At 48.1% G+C, this 16,152-nt stretch overlaps 1 protein-coding gene across 2 annotated transcripts; it reads right to left on the bottom strand.

Annotated features, from left to right (window-relative positions):
* Positions 1-543: 543 nt before the first annotated feature.
* On the bottom strand, positions 544-5,383 carry metrn (meteorin, glial cell differentiation regulator). Of its 2 annotated transcripts, none has more exons than XM_015963417.3 (4): positions 5,061-5,383; positions 3,953-4,386; positions 2,966-3,025; positions 544-1,883 (listed from the first exon to the last, which is right to left on the bottom strand). In XM_015963417.3, the coding sequence occupies exons 1-4, from the start codon at positions 5,228-5,230 to the stop codon at positions 1,570-1,572; spliced, it is 978 nt and encodes a 325-aa protein (XP_015818903.1). In that variant the 5' UTR covers positions 5,231-5,383; the 3' UTR covers positions 544-1,569. The 2 variants fall into 2 exon arrangements, with proteins under 2 accessions (XP_015818903.1, XP_015818904.1); XM_015963418.3 differs by lacking the exon at positions 5,061-5,383 and adding an exon at positions 4,595-4,991.
* Positions 5,384-16,152: the final 10,769 nt, after the last annotated feature.

Raw genomic sequence — 16,152 nt, 5'->3', positions numbered from 1 at the left:
TCCAGGGAGGGAAGAACGTTGCTTTGATTGTGCACTTGTGCACACGCGTGGTCAGGATAAAGCAAGCGACTGTGTGGCACCTCAGCCCAGTCCGATCTGCCACGCTTCTCCCTTAATGGCAATTTATTGCTTCCTGGATTGTGAATACGGGAGGCCGAGGACAAGAGCATTCCAACTGCTGTTTTCAAGCTCCTTCCCTGTCCAAACCCCCGCCTTCACCCCCTCCCCGCCCGAGTCCTGAACAGTCTCTAAATCTCTGCCGCCTTTCAGACCTGCTCCCCCCTCCTGGCATGGCGTTTGTTCTGAGCCTTCAGGAACCTGATTCACGAGTCCTTCAAGTGACTTATGTCTGAGAAAACTTCCAAGGATGGTAGAAAAGCGTAAAGACTCACCGTGCACCGCCGTACAAACGACTCCGACACTCTAGATATGAGAATTACAGAGCAGGAAAAACACTTAGAGTTTATAAAAGTTTAAGAAAACAACAAAAAAAAAACATTTTTCCTTACAGAATATTTTAATAACACAAGAACATCCACAGCATTGACAGAATAGGTTTTTGTTTCATTATATATTTCTTATAAACATATGTACACTCCCGCAGACAGTAAAATGAATTCATGTCACTTATAAACAATGCAGTTGAAATCATGGTCATTTGGTTTTAATCCTTCATGATGGTGTAGTGCATTTGAAATCAGATGTATATCTGATGTTCTGTACAGAATGCATATTTTGTCTTAACAAGCCAAACGCCATCTTAAAATCAGAGGAAAACTGTGGACTTTGTGTTTTTTTAACGTTTGCTGACAAGGAGCTCAAAATGAATCATCAGCAACCAGATTCCTGCCCGCTTTGGCCGAACTCAGGTGGTTTCTGTCGTGTTTTTAAACCATAAGTCACTGAATTAAGCCTCTCCTGCATCTGAAAGCCCGTCTCAGGCCGGCTACAACATGGAAGAGCTTTCAACACCTCTGCTTCATGTTGCCACCATACACGCTAAAATCATCTGTACTTATATTAAATTCTCCATCGGTCCTCTACGCTACATAGATTTGCTTTTCTTTCATTTGGTTTTACGTGCTTGCAGCATTTGACTTTGCAGACCGTTCCCTTTCCTTCACAAGTGCAAATAGTTTTCCTTCCAGGAGGAAATTAGAGGAAGACAGCATTGAAGCAGTCAGCTGAACTTTGCTGGTTACACTTAATCTGAGGAAAAACATGGTGGCCAGTAAACCGTTAAACCACAGCAGCAGCTGCATGAAGAGTCCTCAGCCGCTCTGACCACTGCTTTTCCTGTCCCTGAACTCATGCCACATGAAAGCTTTTCATTCAGAGTTTGATTTTCTGTGATGGTTTTTTTTTTAACTGCTCAGCTCTCGACTCCACCGTGTTTTCCACTGCCTGTGACTGCATATTGCACTGAAGCGGATGTCCGTTTCACTCCTCAGTCCTTTAGAAAGATCCACTGGAGACTCTATGGACTCACTTGGCCTCTTCCTGAACTGAGATGTGTTTCAGCACCATTTCTAAATAACTCTGCATCATTGATCGTTCTGCTGCAGCGTTTCAGTCTACAGGCAGTTCACAGGGAATCTGCCGGGCCGCTTTGGCCTCGGCGTAAGTCCTCTGGAAGTCCTTGTAGCGTGGAGCGCAGCCCAGCCAGGCCTCGCCGAAGTGGACCCTGCCGGTGAAAAGGAAGCTTCCGGGTCCCGGTTTGACGCCACACTGAAGCAGAGTCCGAATTTCACCCCGGCTGGCCAGGCGGCTGCTGCCTGTGAACAGGGCGTACTTCTGACGGAACACACGGGTGGCGCTGACCATGATCACTGCCGCCCGTAAATTCTCGTCTTCCTCCACCGTGCGGATGTTACCTCGAACCACTAAAGAGAAACAGGACGGTCGGGTCAGTTTCCACTGTACATTTTACATCATTTCATTACTAAAAAGTTGCTCTAAGTGCAGCACTTCTGTTTCTGCCTTCATTTGAATGTTTAGATGGAAAACCCCGACCCGCCCACTGATCCTCATAATGACTGAACTCGGTGTTTCCAGAGCTGCATCGGCTCTGGTGCTGAAACCGCTTCTAAGTTGGTTCCAGCTGCTTTACTTTCCCCACAAGCCCAAGTAATTGCTCCACTCTAAACGTCTCATCCAGTGTGCTGCTGGGTTCTCTCTGATGTGTTCCAAGGTTCTGTGGAGCAGGAAGGACCACTGTGTTTATCCTGTTTCTCAGAAAACCCCGGTCTTAGCTGCAAACAGTGTTCGTGAAGGGATTTTAGTGTTATTGGGTGATGTTGAAGTCTTTATGAAGGAAGTCACAAACTATGTTACTGACTCCTGATTTAAACTCAGGGGCTAAATCAAAGAGCAACAAAATGGGAGTTGATGTGATCTTTAATCTTCTGCTTTGGATATGAGGACCTAATGCTGTATTCACGCTAAACTTTAAACGCCGTTTAAAACGCAGTCTTTTGGTCGCCCTGTTGGTGTCCATGACGCTGTTTTTAGACCCTTTCAGTCTCTCTGGACCTGCAAAACATTGGCGCTACAGAAACAAAAGCATTTTAGGACTGAGATGGTGTCGATCTAAGGAAGCATTGTTTTTTATCACTGGGAATCGCATAAAATTTGAATTTGTGACATTTTTGGAACAACTTTAATATCTGATCAGGTCACTTAGGGCGTGTGACATAACTGCAACATGAAGTGACATATTTTATTTGCCATTTGGTCCCCAACTTTTCCCAAAGCTGTCTCACATTCCTCACACTTCTGAATTGCAAAAACTACATGAAGATCTACACTTGCCAAGTATGACTCTGTGACTTCTTTGAGAGCACTCTCTCCTATGTTGCCAGGGAAACACTGAGACCAGTTTGGTGGAAAAACCTTTTACATTTTGGATAAGGACATTTTTCTTACAGGTTCTCCTGGGCTTAAGTTTCTACGTCTGATCACTCACCAAAGTCGCTGGTGCAAACAGCCATCAGGATCTCTGTGTTGTTGCAGGGTCGGCAGGCGTCTGGAGCAAAGATATAAAGCAAAAGAGTTAGTTCAGACTTTGAACGACTCAAGAAACCCATTTATATGAAAATCCTTGGAAACTAAGGATAGCCGCTCCAGATCCATGCACTGAAATGTGAGATGTGGTCCAAACCTTAAAGTCAAGAACATACAACAAAGGAGCTGTAAACACACAGCTGTTACTTTTATAGTTGGTGAAGGATGACCAAAGCAGTTTGGAGGTGTTAGACTATTTAAAGTTCAAATGAAACGTCCCAACTGAAGCAGGCATGCCTCTTCATGGGCCTAAGAAGAGGACTCCTAAGATAAACTTCATATATAATAGAAATATCAATAAAAAAGCATAAACTTGAAACAAGAAATCTGCAGAGAAAAAAGTTCTGGCACTTTTCCTAATGGTTGATCAGCCCATCCCACGCATCCTCCTCCTAAATGGGATTCCTTCATCTCCACAAACTCCCCTTCCCAAACTAATAAGTGTGTGGGAGAAAAATGTGTGTGTGTGTGTGTGGTGGTGGTGGTGGTGGTGGGGGGGGGGGGGGTACACTCCTATGGACAAGTCCCCCCACAGAGAGGCAGCTCAACAAAAGGAGGGGAGCATCTCAGCTGGGCACAGGCCCCTGTGTTACCTAGGAGACCGGAGTAATCCCAGAATACTCACGCGGCAGCCATTCAAAGGCCTCTGGACGGTGGAGAAGTCCCCACATACTGTGCTTTTGTCCACCCCCCTACTTCAAACCAGCTCTGGGGAAAGTTTGGCCACTTCCTCTCCCTCTCTACACTCTGCATGAGTCGTGGAAAGTCCAACCACAGAAATCTGGACTGAGTAATGAATCATCCTCACTGGATTTACGGGGTAAAATATAATCAGTACAACTGGAACCTTTCAGTGGGGAGAGGGGGGAGGGGGGAAACCTGTTCTCACCTTCACTGCTGATGGAGTTAGAGTCTAGAGACATGTGGGCTGTCCAGTCCCCCCTCAGCTCATAGCGGAAGGACGCAATCCTCCTGCTGATGTCCTGATGGGGCGTAGCCTGCAGGAAGAGGGCCAGCTTCTCGCCAGGCAGCCGGCTGAAGCAGCGGACCCTTGGGGGTGGGGATGACTCTATCCTGTCCCCAACCAGGAGCTCCAGGACACCGTCTCTCTCCAGGTACAGCTGGGCCCCGTGGAACTGATCTGAGGTCTTGACACAGGCGGTGATGAGTCCAGAGCTGCTGCCACCAGGTCCCACCACTGCTGAAGCCAGGCGGGGTGAGAGGGTGAGACGCAGGGCCCCTTTGGGATACAGCCAGTCCAGAGTGCCCTCAGAGCAGTGGAGAGAAATCTGCTCCACGCTGCCCTTCTGCTGGGACAATCCACTGGGAGGGGGCACAAAGTTAGAATCAGGTTTATCTCAAAATTTTCATCTTTTTGCTTAAGACCTTTGCACAAATATATAGTAATAATAATAAGAAGAAGAAGAAGAAAGAAGAAAGAAGAAGGTTTGTTAGATCAAAGGAATTTAGTCAAAGTAAACCAAGTTTTAAAATTAATTCAGAGCATAAACTGAAATAATGCGCCACCTACCGGCACATTTGTGTTCTAAATGCTCCCAAACGCAGCCATTACCAACATTTTAAATATCCTAAATAAACGAATCAATTATCTGCAAGCTTGCAGCTCCAGATCGGTTTCTTTTTTCCACGCCTTTGAACTAATCCTCCAGGCTCCGGCATGTCTGCTGCCCGGTGCGCTTCCTGCAGACATGCCAGGGACCACATCTCAGCAGAGCAATGCAAACGTTTTAATTACACCCAGTAGGCGCGCTGCATCCTAATCACCGATGATCACCGACTTCTGCACGAGCCGCCACACACACACACACACACACACACACACACACACACACACACACACACACACACACACACACACACACACACACACACACACACACACACACACACACACACACACACACACCTGTAGCATATTTAAGGGGATGCATTTTGGGTGCAAGCATCACAAAACTAATAAAACCCTAAACATTTACCTTCCTCTCCAGCTGCACTGGTCTTCGGAATAATTAGAAAAGGACGTGTCAAAAATGGCAAAAAGCAGAATCCAGGTCGCGTTAATCCAACCCCCAAAACCAAACATTTTCTGCATCTGACGACGTAAATAAAAATAAATATTCCAAGGTTCCGGTTTCCTTTCTAACATAGACCAAAGTTCCTCTATAAAACCACAGCTCTACCTCTAGCAGCCTCCATATTTTGGCATCCTCTGCAGCAGCCTCACGCGCTCTCCAGACCGCTGTGCATCAGGAGACTGGGAGCTCTGAAGTTATTCCCATCTGAGAAACTTCACGGACCAATCAGAGCCTGGCAGGAGAAACTTTAAACCGCTCACCCAGAGGAGGTGGGGGAGGGATGTCTCTGCCTCCCCCATCACACTGAGCAACTGCATGCAGGACTGTCAGTTATTGTGTTGTCTGGGTGCAAATACAACGATCGTTTTTATGTCAGTGCGCATTTTTTATAAAGCAGTTTAAGACAAAACGTATAAAAGTCTCGAGTCATTCTTTAAATTTGGCCCCAGAGCAGCCAGACGTTACCGAACTAATTAAAAGTCGCATTGATATATTATACTTCCTGAAGGTCGTATTTGTTTATTTATTTATTTTGACTAAATTTACCTCTATTTCTGTCCCTAATCATCTTCAGAGAATTGCTGATTTTTAAAGTCCTCATATAACAGACTAAACAATTTCCCCATTGATTGGTGTGTGCACAGTACACACACATACATCTCTGTATCCTTGTGTAAACCCTCCATTGACTTCCATTCATTTTTGGTGACTCCACCCATACCCTAACTCTAACCATAACCAATGCTGTTTTGTTCCTAATCCTAATCTAAACCAAAAGTTAATTCCCACCATATCTCTAAAACCATGTATTTTGTCACTAAGTGGACCAGCCAAATTAGGCCAGCCACAATGCTTTATGGGAAGCAAAGGGCCTCAATTTAAATAACCCCACCCCCTGACAATTCTAACTGAGCCAATCAGCGCTGAGCAGCATATATAACACACATGACTTTTGGTTTCTCATAAACAACGAAGATGACGTCTGAAGTGGAGTGGGCTGCAACCCTTTCCTCTGTTCTAAATTACTTGGATGTGTCTTTAAAACCACAAGAAGAAGAAGTGTTAAAAGATGTTTGCACCATCGTCAGACGCCATCTTTGACTACAGCTAAAATAAACTGCAGCGTCGTGCAATACTGTTGTCATTTCTGCCTTTTTTCTGAAGCTATCTTTGAGCTGGCTAGTCCCGCCCCTGATGGTGTCCTCTAACTCTGAGTATCCAGACTCGTCTTCTGTGTAGAATAGACAGAGGGCAAATCTGGCAGGCTAGGCTACAGTTAAATGTCCCCACAACGTGGTAATGTCCACACTACAGGTTAAAAGTTAAAATTTGTCTACTTAAAGACAAGTAAATGCGTGCACGTATGCATGTGTGAGTATGTGCGTGCATGTGTGTATGTGTGTGTGTGTGTGTGGTGTTTAGGGAGCAAACCGCACATTTTAAAGTGATATTCCACTCCTAAGTGAAATTTAGTCTGTTGCCATACTCCTTAGAGTTAGATAAGTGAGAGAAAGCATTTTGTGACCAGGTCAGTCATTCTCCTAATCTGGCAGAGTTCTGCTTGCTTTAGCTTAGCATAAACAATGTAAGTGAATGGTAACAGCTAGCATTTAAATCATTCAAAGTCAAAAAGACACAGACTTCTGTAAACACAAATGCGTGACCACTATGTTTATACCTGAAACAGTTTTTTGAAGGAACAGCACAGGACATGGCACTAAAAATGTCTGAATACACAACAACTGAAGTAGACACACTTTGGGGCCACGGCGTGCCTTGCAGATGAGGCTTACAGCGGGGCTTTGTCGTAATGCAGTCCCAAGTCTAAATATGATTATTGAGGTCACTCAAAAAATTAAGATCATTATTGAGTAATGTTATGACTTTTTCACACTAAATGCTAGCTGTTACCATTCACTTACATTGTTTATGCCAAGCTAAAGCTAACAAAACAAATAGGCTGGTTATAAAATACTTTTCCCCACTTATCTAACTCTGGGGCATATGGCAACAGACTAAATTTCACTTGGGATGTATACCTTTAGGATGCAATAAAAGAAGAAAATAAATGTGAATATTTACATATAGAATTGAACGTGATTATTAGGTCTATCCACATTATTCTAATATTAATCACTATAACAACATTTTTTCAAAATAAAAGCACAATGCAGAGCACTGTGTGGAATGTTTATAAAATTGACAAGTAAGTTAGGGAGTTTGTGTTTGATTGATTGTTTCTTTGTTGTAAAGATCATGCTTTTGAAGGAATGATTAACACAAGTGTGGGTGGTAGTGATGGGATTCATTGCCGTTCATTAGTTGGTCTTTACCTCAGAGAGCCATTCAAAAAACTAGCTCCTTTGAACGAAATATAGCCGTGAGAGCAAGGAGAGCTATGTGTTCCTTCAAATGTCAAAAGATTTGATTTGTTCATGAACGTCACATTGTCAGGCTGATCAGACTGGATGAAGGAGACGAACAAGGTGAGACGTTTTAACAGTTTTATTATTTCTCTGGTCGTATCTCTGTGAGGAAGAAACGATGACTGAGATGAGAAGCCGGTCACGGCGTCTTCCATATATAGCCTTGCTTGGCTGTGACGTGGAGGGAATCCCCGCGAGGAGCACGCTGGGAGCTCCCCACGAGGGGCATGTCGGGAGTTGTGGTCCGAAGGTCAGCCGGGAGATACCTGAGTCCTGACAGGACCCCCCGGTCCAGGGACGGCTCCAGAAGTCCCAGCGCGACCCCGGCGGACCCAGAAGTCAGAGATCAGGGAAGGGTCCAGGATGGACCGAGCCGGCTCCCAGGAGCGTTCCTCGGGGCCATAGTCCTTCCAGTCCACCAGGTACTGCCAGCCCCGACCCCTGCGGCGAGCGTCCAGGATGCGCCGGACGGTGTAGATAGGCTCACCGTCGAGGAAGTGGGCAGGAGGCGGCGCCGGAGCCGGAGGCGGGAGAAGGGAGGACTCCACGTAGGGCTTGAGCCGGGAGGTATGGAAGGTGGGATGGATGCGGAGAGTAACCGGCAGCCGCAACCGGTACGTGACCGGGTTGATGACCCTTTGGATGGGGTATGGGCCGAGGAACCGAGGGGCGAGTTTCTTGGACCCGGCACGGATCCGAAGGTCAGCCGTGGACACCCAGACCTTGTCCCCAGGAGCATAGGAGGGACCAGGACGGTGTCGACGGAGATGCTGGTGAGCATAGCTGGTGTTAGCTCTGGTTATGGAGGCTCGTGCTTTGATCCAGGCGTTCTTGCAGCGTCTCACCATGGCTTCCGCTGCCGGAACGGCGACCTCGGGTTCCTGGTGGGCAAAGACCGGGGGCTGGAAGCCATAGCAGACCTCGAAAGGGGACAGCCGAGTGGCAGATGAGGTGTGAAGATTGTGGGACAGCTCCGCCCAGAGGAGGTATTTAGGCCACTGCGAGGGTTGAGCCGAGACAAAACAACGAAGGTACCGACCCAGCTGTTGGTTAGCCCGCTCCGTCTGGCCATTGGTCTGCGGGTGGTAGCCTGAAGATAGACTGACCGATGCTCCCATCAGCCGACAGAAAGCTTTCCAGAACCGGGCCGTGAACTGGGGCCCCCGATCCGAGACCACGTCGACTGGGAACCCGTGGAGGCGCACCACGTTCTCCAGGAACAGTTCCGCTGTGCGTTGGGCTGAGGGGAGACCCGGAAGGGCGATGAAATGGACAGACTTGGAAAAGCGGTCCGTAACCGTCATGACAGTGTTGAGGTTATTGACCGGCGGGAGACCCGTGACGAAGTCCAGCCCCACGTGGGACCAGGGGTGGCTGGGCACCGGAAGAGGTCGGAGGGCACCAGCCGAGGCCTGGTTGGGGTTCTTGGAGCGGGCACAGACGTCACAGGCGCTGGTGTATTATTTCACATCCCTCGCCATGCCTGGCCACCAGAGGGCTCGCTGGAGGAATTTAAGAGTTCTGGAGAAACCAGCGTGGCCAGACAGGCGTGATGAGTGGGCCCAGGACAACGCCTCGCTGCGACAGGCCGTGGGGACATAGAGGCGACCCGCGGGGGTCTCTGGAGGCGCGGGGTCGTCCCGGAGGGCGTTCTGGATAGCTTCCTCCAACGGCCACTTCAGTTGGCCCAGGAAGCGGTGTTCCGGGAGGATTGGCGCTGGCTCGGACGAGGGCGTGGAGTGGGTGAATTGGCGGCAGAGGGCGTCCGCCTTCTGGTTCTTGGCTCCCGGGCGGTAGGCGAGATGGAAGTCGTAGGGTTCAAAGAAGAGGGCCCAGCGAGCCTGGCGAGGGTTAAGCTGCTTGGCAGATTTAATGTGGGTCAGGTTCTGATGGTCAGTCCAGATCGTGAAAGGCCGAGTGGTGCCCAGAAGCCACTGCCTCCATTCCTCCAATGCCCATTTTATGGCCAGTAACTCACGGTCGCCCACACCGTACTTCTGCTGGGTGGTGGAAAACTTCCTGGAGAAGTAGGCGCAGGGATGGAGCCTGTCGTCGGGCCCGCCTTGAGACAGGATGGCGCCGGCGCCGACGTCAGAGGCGTCGACCTCGACCACAAAGGGAACTGCAGGATCTGGATGGCGGAGGATCGGGGCCGAGGTAAAGCGGGTGACCAGGTGGCGGAAGGCCCGAATGGCGTCGGGAGTTAGACGAAACAGCTGGCCAGGGGAGCCTGGTCGAGTGAGAGAGGTGAGAGGGGCTACGAGGGTGCTATAGTTCTTTATAAAACGGCGGTAAAAGTTGCAGAAACCCAGAAAACTCTGCAGTTGTTTCAGGCTGGTTGGCAAGGGCCAGTCCTTCACCGCCTGGATTTTCTGAGGGTCCATGGTTATCCCTTCGTCCGAGATCATGTAGCCCAGGAAGGATATGGACTGCTGATGGAAGGAGCATTTCTCGGGTTTACAGTACAGGTTGTGGTCCAGGAGCCGGGTCAGGACGGCGCGAACATGATGGATGTGTTCGGCCTCGGATTTGGAGTAGATCAGTATATCGTCCAGATAGGCGAACACCCACCGTCCCAGCATGTCGCGGAGGACATCATTAATGAGACGTTGGAAGACAGCAGGGCTATTGCATAGTCCGAAGGGCATAACCAGGTACTCCCAGTGGCCGGTGGGTGTTATGAACGCAGTCTTCCACTCATCCTCGGCTTTTATACGGACCAGATTGTAGGCGCTCCGGAGATCCAGTTTCGTAAAGATCCGTGCCTGGGAGATGGCATCCAGAGCGGTAGTGAGGAGCGGCAGAGGATGGCGGTCCTTGACCGTGATCTTGTTCAGACCCCGATAGTCTATGCAGGGGCGAAGATCGCCTTCCTTTTTCTTCACGAAGAAGAAGCCAGCGGCACCCGGAGAGGAGGAGGGTCAGATGAACCCCTGCTGGAGGGCCTGGGCGATGTATTCTTCCATCGCTTTGGTCTCGGGAGGCGCGAGAGAGAAAAGGCACCCGCGGGGAGGACTGGTTCCGGGTAGCAGCTTGATCTCCATATCATATGGCCGGTGAGGTGGCAGGGAGGTGGCGCGCCGCTTGTCGAACACCGCGGCCAGGTCCCAATAGGGCAGCGGCAGGTGGGGCGGTGTGGAGCCGGGGCCCCCGTCCGGAAGACCCGCCGAGGATGGAGGAGGAACGAGGTGGGTCTGGCACAAGGTCCCCCAGCCCAGCAGGCGGTTCTGGGACCAGGAAATATGAGGGTCGTGGAGACGGAGCCAGGGGAACCCCAGGATTAGAGGAGAAGAGGGAGCAGAAATGACCAGGAAATGGAGGGTTTCCTGGTGGCCTTGGGTGATCATACGGAGTGACTGGGTTCGGTCTCGGACTGGGTAGGGTTGGAGAGGCCTACCGTCCACCGAGGTCACTGGTATAACTCTCTCCAGGGGTTGTAGGGGGATCCGTAGGCGTTTTGCCAGATCTAGGTCCATGAAATTGTCCGCGGCCCCCGAGTCCACCAATGCGTTTACGTGGAGTGAGGCCTCACCATGGAGGAGGGTGACAGGAATGAGGAGACGGTTAGTAGCGACAGGGGTAGAAGAAGACCCAGACTGAGCGACCCCAATACTCAGTGGGGCCCCCCGTTTCCCGATCGTAGCGGGCAGTCCAGGCGTCGGTGGTCGGGAGAGCCACAGTAGGCACAGAGGCCCTCGCGCCACCGTCGTTGTCTCTCCTCGGGGGGAAGGTGGCCGAGCTGCATGGGCTCCTCCGCCAGCATGGGTACAGGAGCTGGCGTGGGTGAACGAGGGCAAGGCACCGGCGTCCTGGGTGGACGCGTGGATAACTTGGGTCGAACCAGAACCCGCTGGTCGATGCGCAGCGCCAGATCAACCACCTCATCCAGGGTCTGAGGCAGCTCCCTTCCCGCCAACTCATCACGGATGTAGTGTGCCAGCCCCTCCAGGAAGGCGGCCCGCAGAGCGGAGTCATTCCACTGCAGCTTGGCGGAGATGGTGCGAAACTCCGACGCATAAGCGCACACCGAGCGTTCTCGCTGGCGGAGTTTGAGAAGGCGCGTCTCTGCTCCCACTTCGCTGCTGGGGGGAACAAAGGTCTTCCGGAGAGCGGACACAAACGCAGCATAGTCGTTGCAGGCAGGGGATTTGGAATTGTAAAGCGCAGCAGCCCACTCCGCAGCGCGTCCGGAGAGCAGGGAGGTGAGATGCGCCACTCGGGAGCGTGCAGATGGGTAGCGTCCAGGTTGGCACTCGAACTGCATGTCCAGCGTGGCGAGCAGACCATCGGGGCTCCCCGTCTCCCCGTTCCACCTCTCCGGCAGGCTGAAGTGGGGCTCCTCCCTAGGAGCAGAGCGGGTTGGCTGCTGGAGTGCAGCGATCTGTTGCTGCTGATCGTTTGCCTGTTGTTGGAGAGCCGTGAGAGCCGTGGATAGACGCAGGGTGTGGTCGGACAAGGAGTTCACCTTGGTGTTGAGCTGATCTACCATGGAACGCAGCTGCACGTTCTCGTGGCGGAGACGATCGATCTCCGTCGAATCTACTCGGTTCTCAGTCATCCTGTCAGGCTGATCAGACTGGATGAAGGAGACGAACAAGGTGAGACGTTTTAACAGTTTTATTATTTCTCTGGTCGTATCTCTGTGAGGAAGAAACGATGACTGAGATGAGAAGCCGGTCACGGCGTCTTCCATATATAGCCTTGCTTGCCTGTGACGTGGAGGGAATCCCCGCGAGGAGCACGCTGGGAGCTCCCCACGAGGGGCATGTCGGGAGTTGTGGTCCGAAGGTCAGCCGGGAGATACCTGAGTCCTGACACACATGGGTAGTGTGATGTCCTGAAGTCCTCTGGTATTCACTCACCCGTCATTCACCTGTATTAATGAATTAATCATTCAAACAGAGTCAAGGATATAGTTTATAAAAATGAATTAAATTCTATATTTCTAAACTAATGATGACCAGAACAAATTATGATGAATGATGGTTGTACAAGATAACTGAGACAATGAATGTAAGCTTGGCTGTTTCGTAGCAAAACCTTGTTAAGTATCTGAGACGTATGTGATGTCTGGGTTGTAAAATCAGTCTGACTGTATGGTTTAACAAGTTATCATTTTTTTATAAAACCATCCAACGCCAGTGTGCAGATCTGCGATACCCGTGTAGGAAGCTCTGGGTGGTCCGGAAAGGCAGCCAGATTGGTGATGTCACCAGATAGATTGACTCCTGAGATCTCAAAGTCATAGTTCCCTTTGAATTCAGTTATCACCGGCCACAAGATGCTACCAGGGTCTGCTAGTTAGACGTTCCACCTCTGATGTGATGCCGCTGCAACCTTGCAAAGAGGCTTTGACCTTGAGTCAAAAGAGAGGATGGTCCCAAGTGCTTTGCTCACCCAGACTGGCTAGTCCACAAAGTGAGTTAGCCTTTATTAACTAGTGTTTACAAATTTAGACAAATCAGAATTTGACAAGATCAAAGGTGTGACCAAAATACCTCAGGCTTCCCTCCTTCATTCAGATTCTTAGGGAGGTTATATTCTTAATGTGAAGTAAAATCTTATTAAACATTCATGTCAGGTGAATATATTCATCATTAACAATAATATGGTAATATTAATGTGTTCATACTGATAGATTAACCTTATCAAATTCAACAAATACTAATCTGGTGTAATTTAAGGTCTGAAGCAAATCATTACAGGGTTAGGGTTAGGGTTAGTCTGTGCAAATCATTACAGGAATAACATTCATGTTAACCCATCATTCATTAATGTATAGTACTGGACACATTATTAAAACACGTTGGATTTAAACATATTGTCCATGCAACAAAATACAATTATATAAACTTATAAAGTTATGACATAATTTTATGAGCCAGGAAAGATGAAGTTTATTCAAAGAGGATAGATAAGAATTCCTTTGTCTTCTGCAGCCTTGAGGACTTGTGACACACCACAGGATAAGTTAGGAATATCGGGTCAAGTTCATAGACTTCATATCGGCACCATGGGGTCAGATTGACATGGATGAAGAAGTGAAGGTTTTGGTCATTTTGATGAAATACATGGCCATTTGATACACTACACAGGTGAATGACTAACAGTTCTTTGGCAGCTTGGACATGCTCTATGAGCAGACTAGCGACCAGCAAGAGGAGCAGGAGGAGCAGGAGGAGGAGGAGGAGGAAGAAGAAGAAGAAGAAGAAGAAGAAGAAGAAGAAGAAGAAGAAGAAGAAGAAGAAGAAGAAGAAGAAGAAGAAAAGTATTTTTAAATCGAGACAAGCATCCTGTCACAAAGTTTTTTTCTCGTTTCTTTAGTTTGGTGACGTCCGATCCTGAAATCCAGACAAAAACCCCAAACAAGCATGCTGGTCCTCAAGAACTGACACTTCCTAACTTAAACACCACAGATTATTTTTATTACATTTCATTAAAAAAAAAAAAAAAATATATATATATATATATATATATATATATATATATATATGTATATATTTCGAATTTGACTCTTCTTTCTGCTCTCTCGATTACATTCCTCACACATTGCTGCTCGTAGGGAGAAAAACTGCACAGAAAGCACCTACCACCATTAGTCAAAGATACAAAACAGCTGAAAGCACACAAACATACCATAAACAACACTGATCAAACTAATGAAAACCATCAGAGTAGCACACCCAACCACACACACATTGAAAAAAAAAAAACAAAAAAAACAACATTGATCAAGATCACTTCAAAAAGAAAGTCTGGCGGCTCGAAAACAACTCCATATCCCTAAATTTGTATTTCCAGAACCACAGTTGGTAAAGAGAATGTCTCAGATAATGTTTTGGTAAGTCATGAGGCTGCTGGTCTGTGCTCTTGGCTGTTGTTTCCCTCAGCTCCTCCTCTGTGCCAGGTCCTACAGTCTGCTCCTCTTTGGGTTGTGATGATTTTTGTATTTTTACTTCAACAGCATGCTCTCCTGCCTTTTTCATTATTAAATTACATGTCTCTGCAAGTCCTGCCAGCATCACTTGCATTCACTCTAAGTCGACCCATTTGATGCTGCAGAAAACATGCAACTGACACTAGAAATAAATTAGGAGCTGATCAGTAGTTCTGCAGATCTGTTGGTGATGACGTTGATGCAGTCCCATTGCTGTGGCCTCTTTCCACCCCCCACCCCTTCCGCTGTGCTTCTCTTTCATGCAGCGGTATTTACAACCAAATCAAAAGTTCTTTTGTGCCACCTCGGCCGTCCATCTCCCCCAGCCTGCAGCCTTGCTTCTGCGTGAGTGATGAACATCTCTGACCGCTCTGACGGACTCATGACAAGGCTGCAGCGCCACACAAAGGCACACGCAGAAATCCAGCTGCTGCTTTGTCAGCAGCAGGACGGAACTTTGTTTTTCTGCAGGGCATTTAAAGCAGCACAGTTCAAAGCTTTACGTGACCAGGGATGTCACTCAGTCTGAGGGAAAATGAATCTATTAAAACCTGAAGGGATTCTGTGAGGATGGAGGATCCTGTGTGCTCAGACAGCTCATTTCATGTGTGATGAAACAAAAGCACACAGATGTTATGTGACCTTTAATTGACCTGAATTAAAGCTTGATTCAACCTGCTTTCAAAATTTGTCAAAGCAGGACAATGGATGTATCAAAGGAGCACATTGTTAAAGAGATGAAACAACAAACTAAACATGGCATAACTGATTCCATCCTCCATAATACGGGGTTTCACTCACAGGATAGATTAAAACATTATAAATCAGCAAATCCTTCTGGACAGACTCACAAACTGGGTGGGACTATCAGGCACAGTGCTTGGCTGGTCCAATCCTATCTCAAAGACAGGGGCCATGTTGTCTCTGTTAGGGACTACCAATCAAAGCGGATCACCATGACATGTGGGGTCCCCCAAGGCTCAATTATAGGACCACTACTCTTTAATCTACATATGCTCCCCCTGGGTCAGGTCATATTTAATAACAACATCGCCTATCATAGCTATGCTGATGACACCCTAGCCCTAGTGACTGCCATCCACTGGGCTCGCTCTGTCAGTGCCTAGAACACGTAAACGACTGGATGCAGTCAAACTTCCTTCATCTAAACAAAGACAACACTGAAGTTATTGTCTTTGGCAACAAGAAGAATAGAATGGTTGTTATTGCTCATCTAGACTCCAGGAGAATAAAGACAAAAACCCAGATTAGATATCTTGGTGTAATTATTGACTCAGACCTGAGCTTCTCTGGACATATTAAGGCTATAACTAAATCAGCGTTTTATCACCTTCATCAAATATCAAGAGTCAGAGGTCTCATGTCCAGACCAGACTTAGAGAAACTTATTCATGCTTTTATTTCTAGTCAGCTGGACTATTGCAATGGTCTCCTAACTGGTCTTCCCAAGAAAGCTGTGAAGCGACTGCAGCTTGTTCAGAATGCTGCTGCTTGAGTCTTAACAAGAACTAAGAGAATGGAGCACATCACTCCTGTTCTTAGATCCCTACACTGGTTAACAGTAAACTACAGAATAGATTTCAAAGTGCTTCTACTAGTTTATAAAAAA

This window comes from Nothobranchius furzeri, chromosome 16 (genome assembly GCF_043380555.1).
Source record: "Nothobranchius furzeri strain GRZ-AD chromosome 16, NfurGRZ-RIMD1, whole genome shotgun sequence".
Taxonomy (NCBI): domain Eukaryota; kingdom Metazoa; phylum Chordata; class Actinopteri; order Cyprinodontiformes; family Nothobranchiidae; genus Nothobranchius; species Nothobranchius furzeri.
Note: the sequence above shows the minus strand (reverse complement) of the source record. Positions and strands in the feature narration are given on the sequence as shown.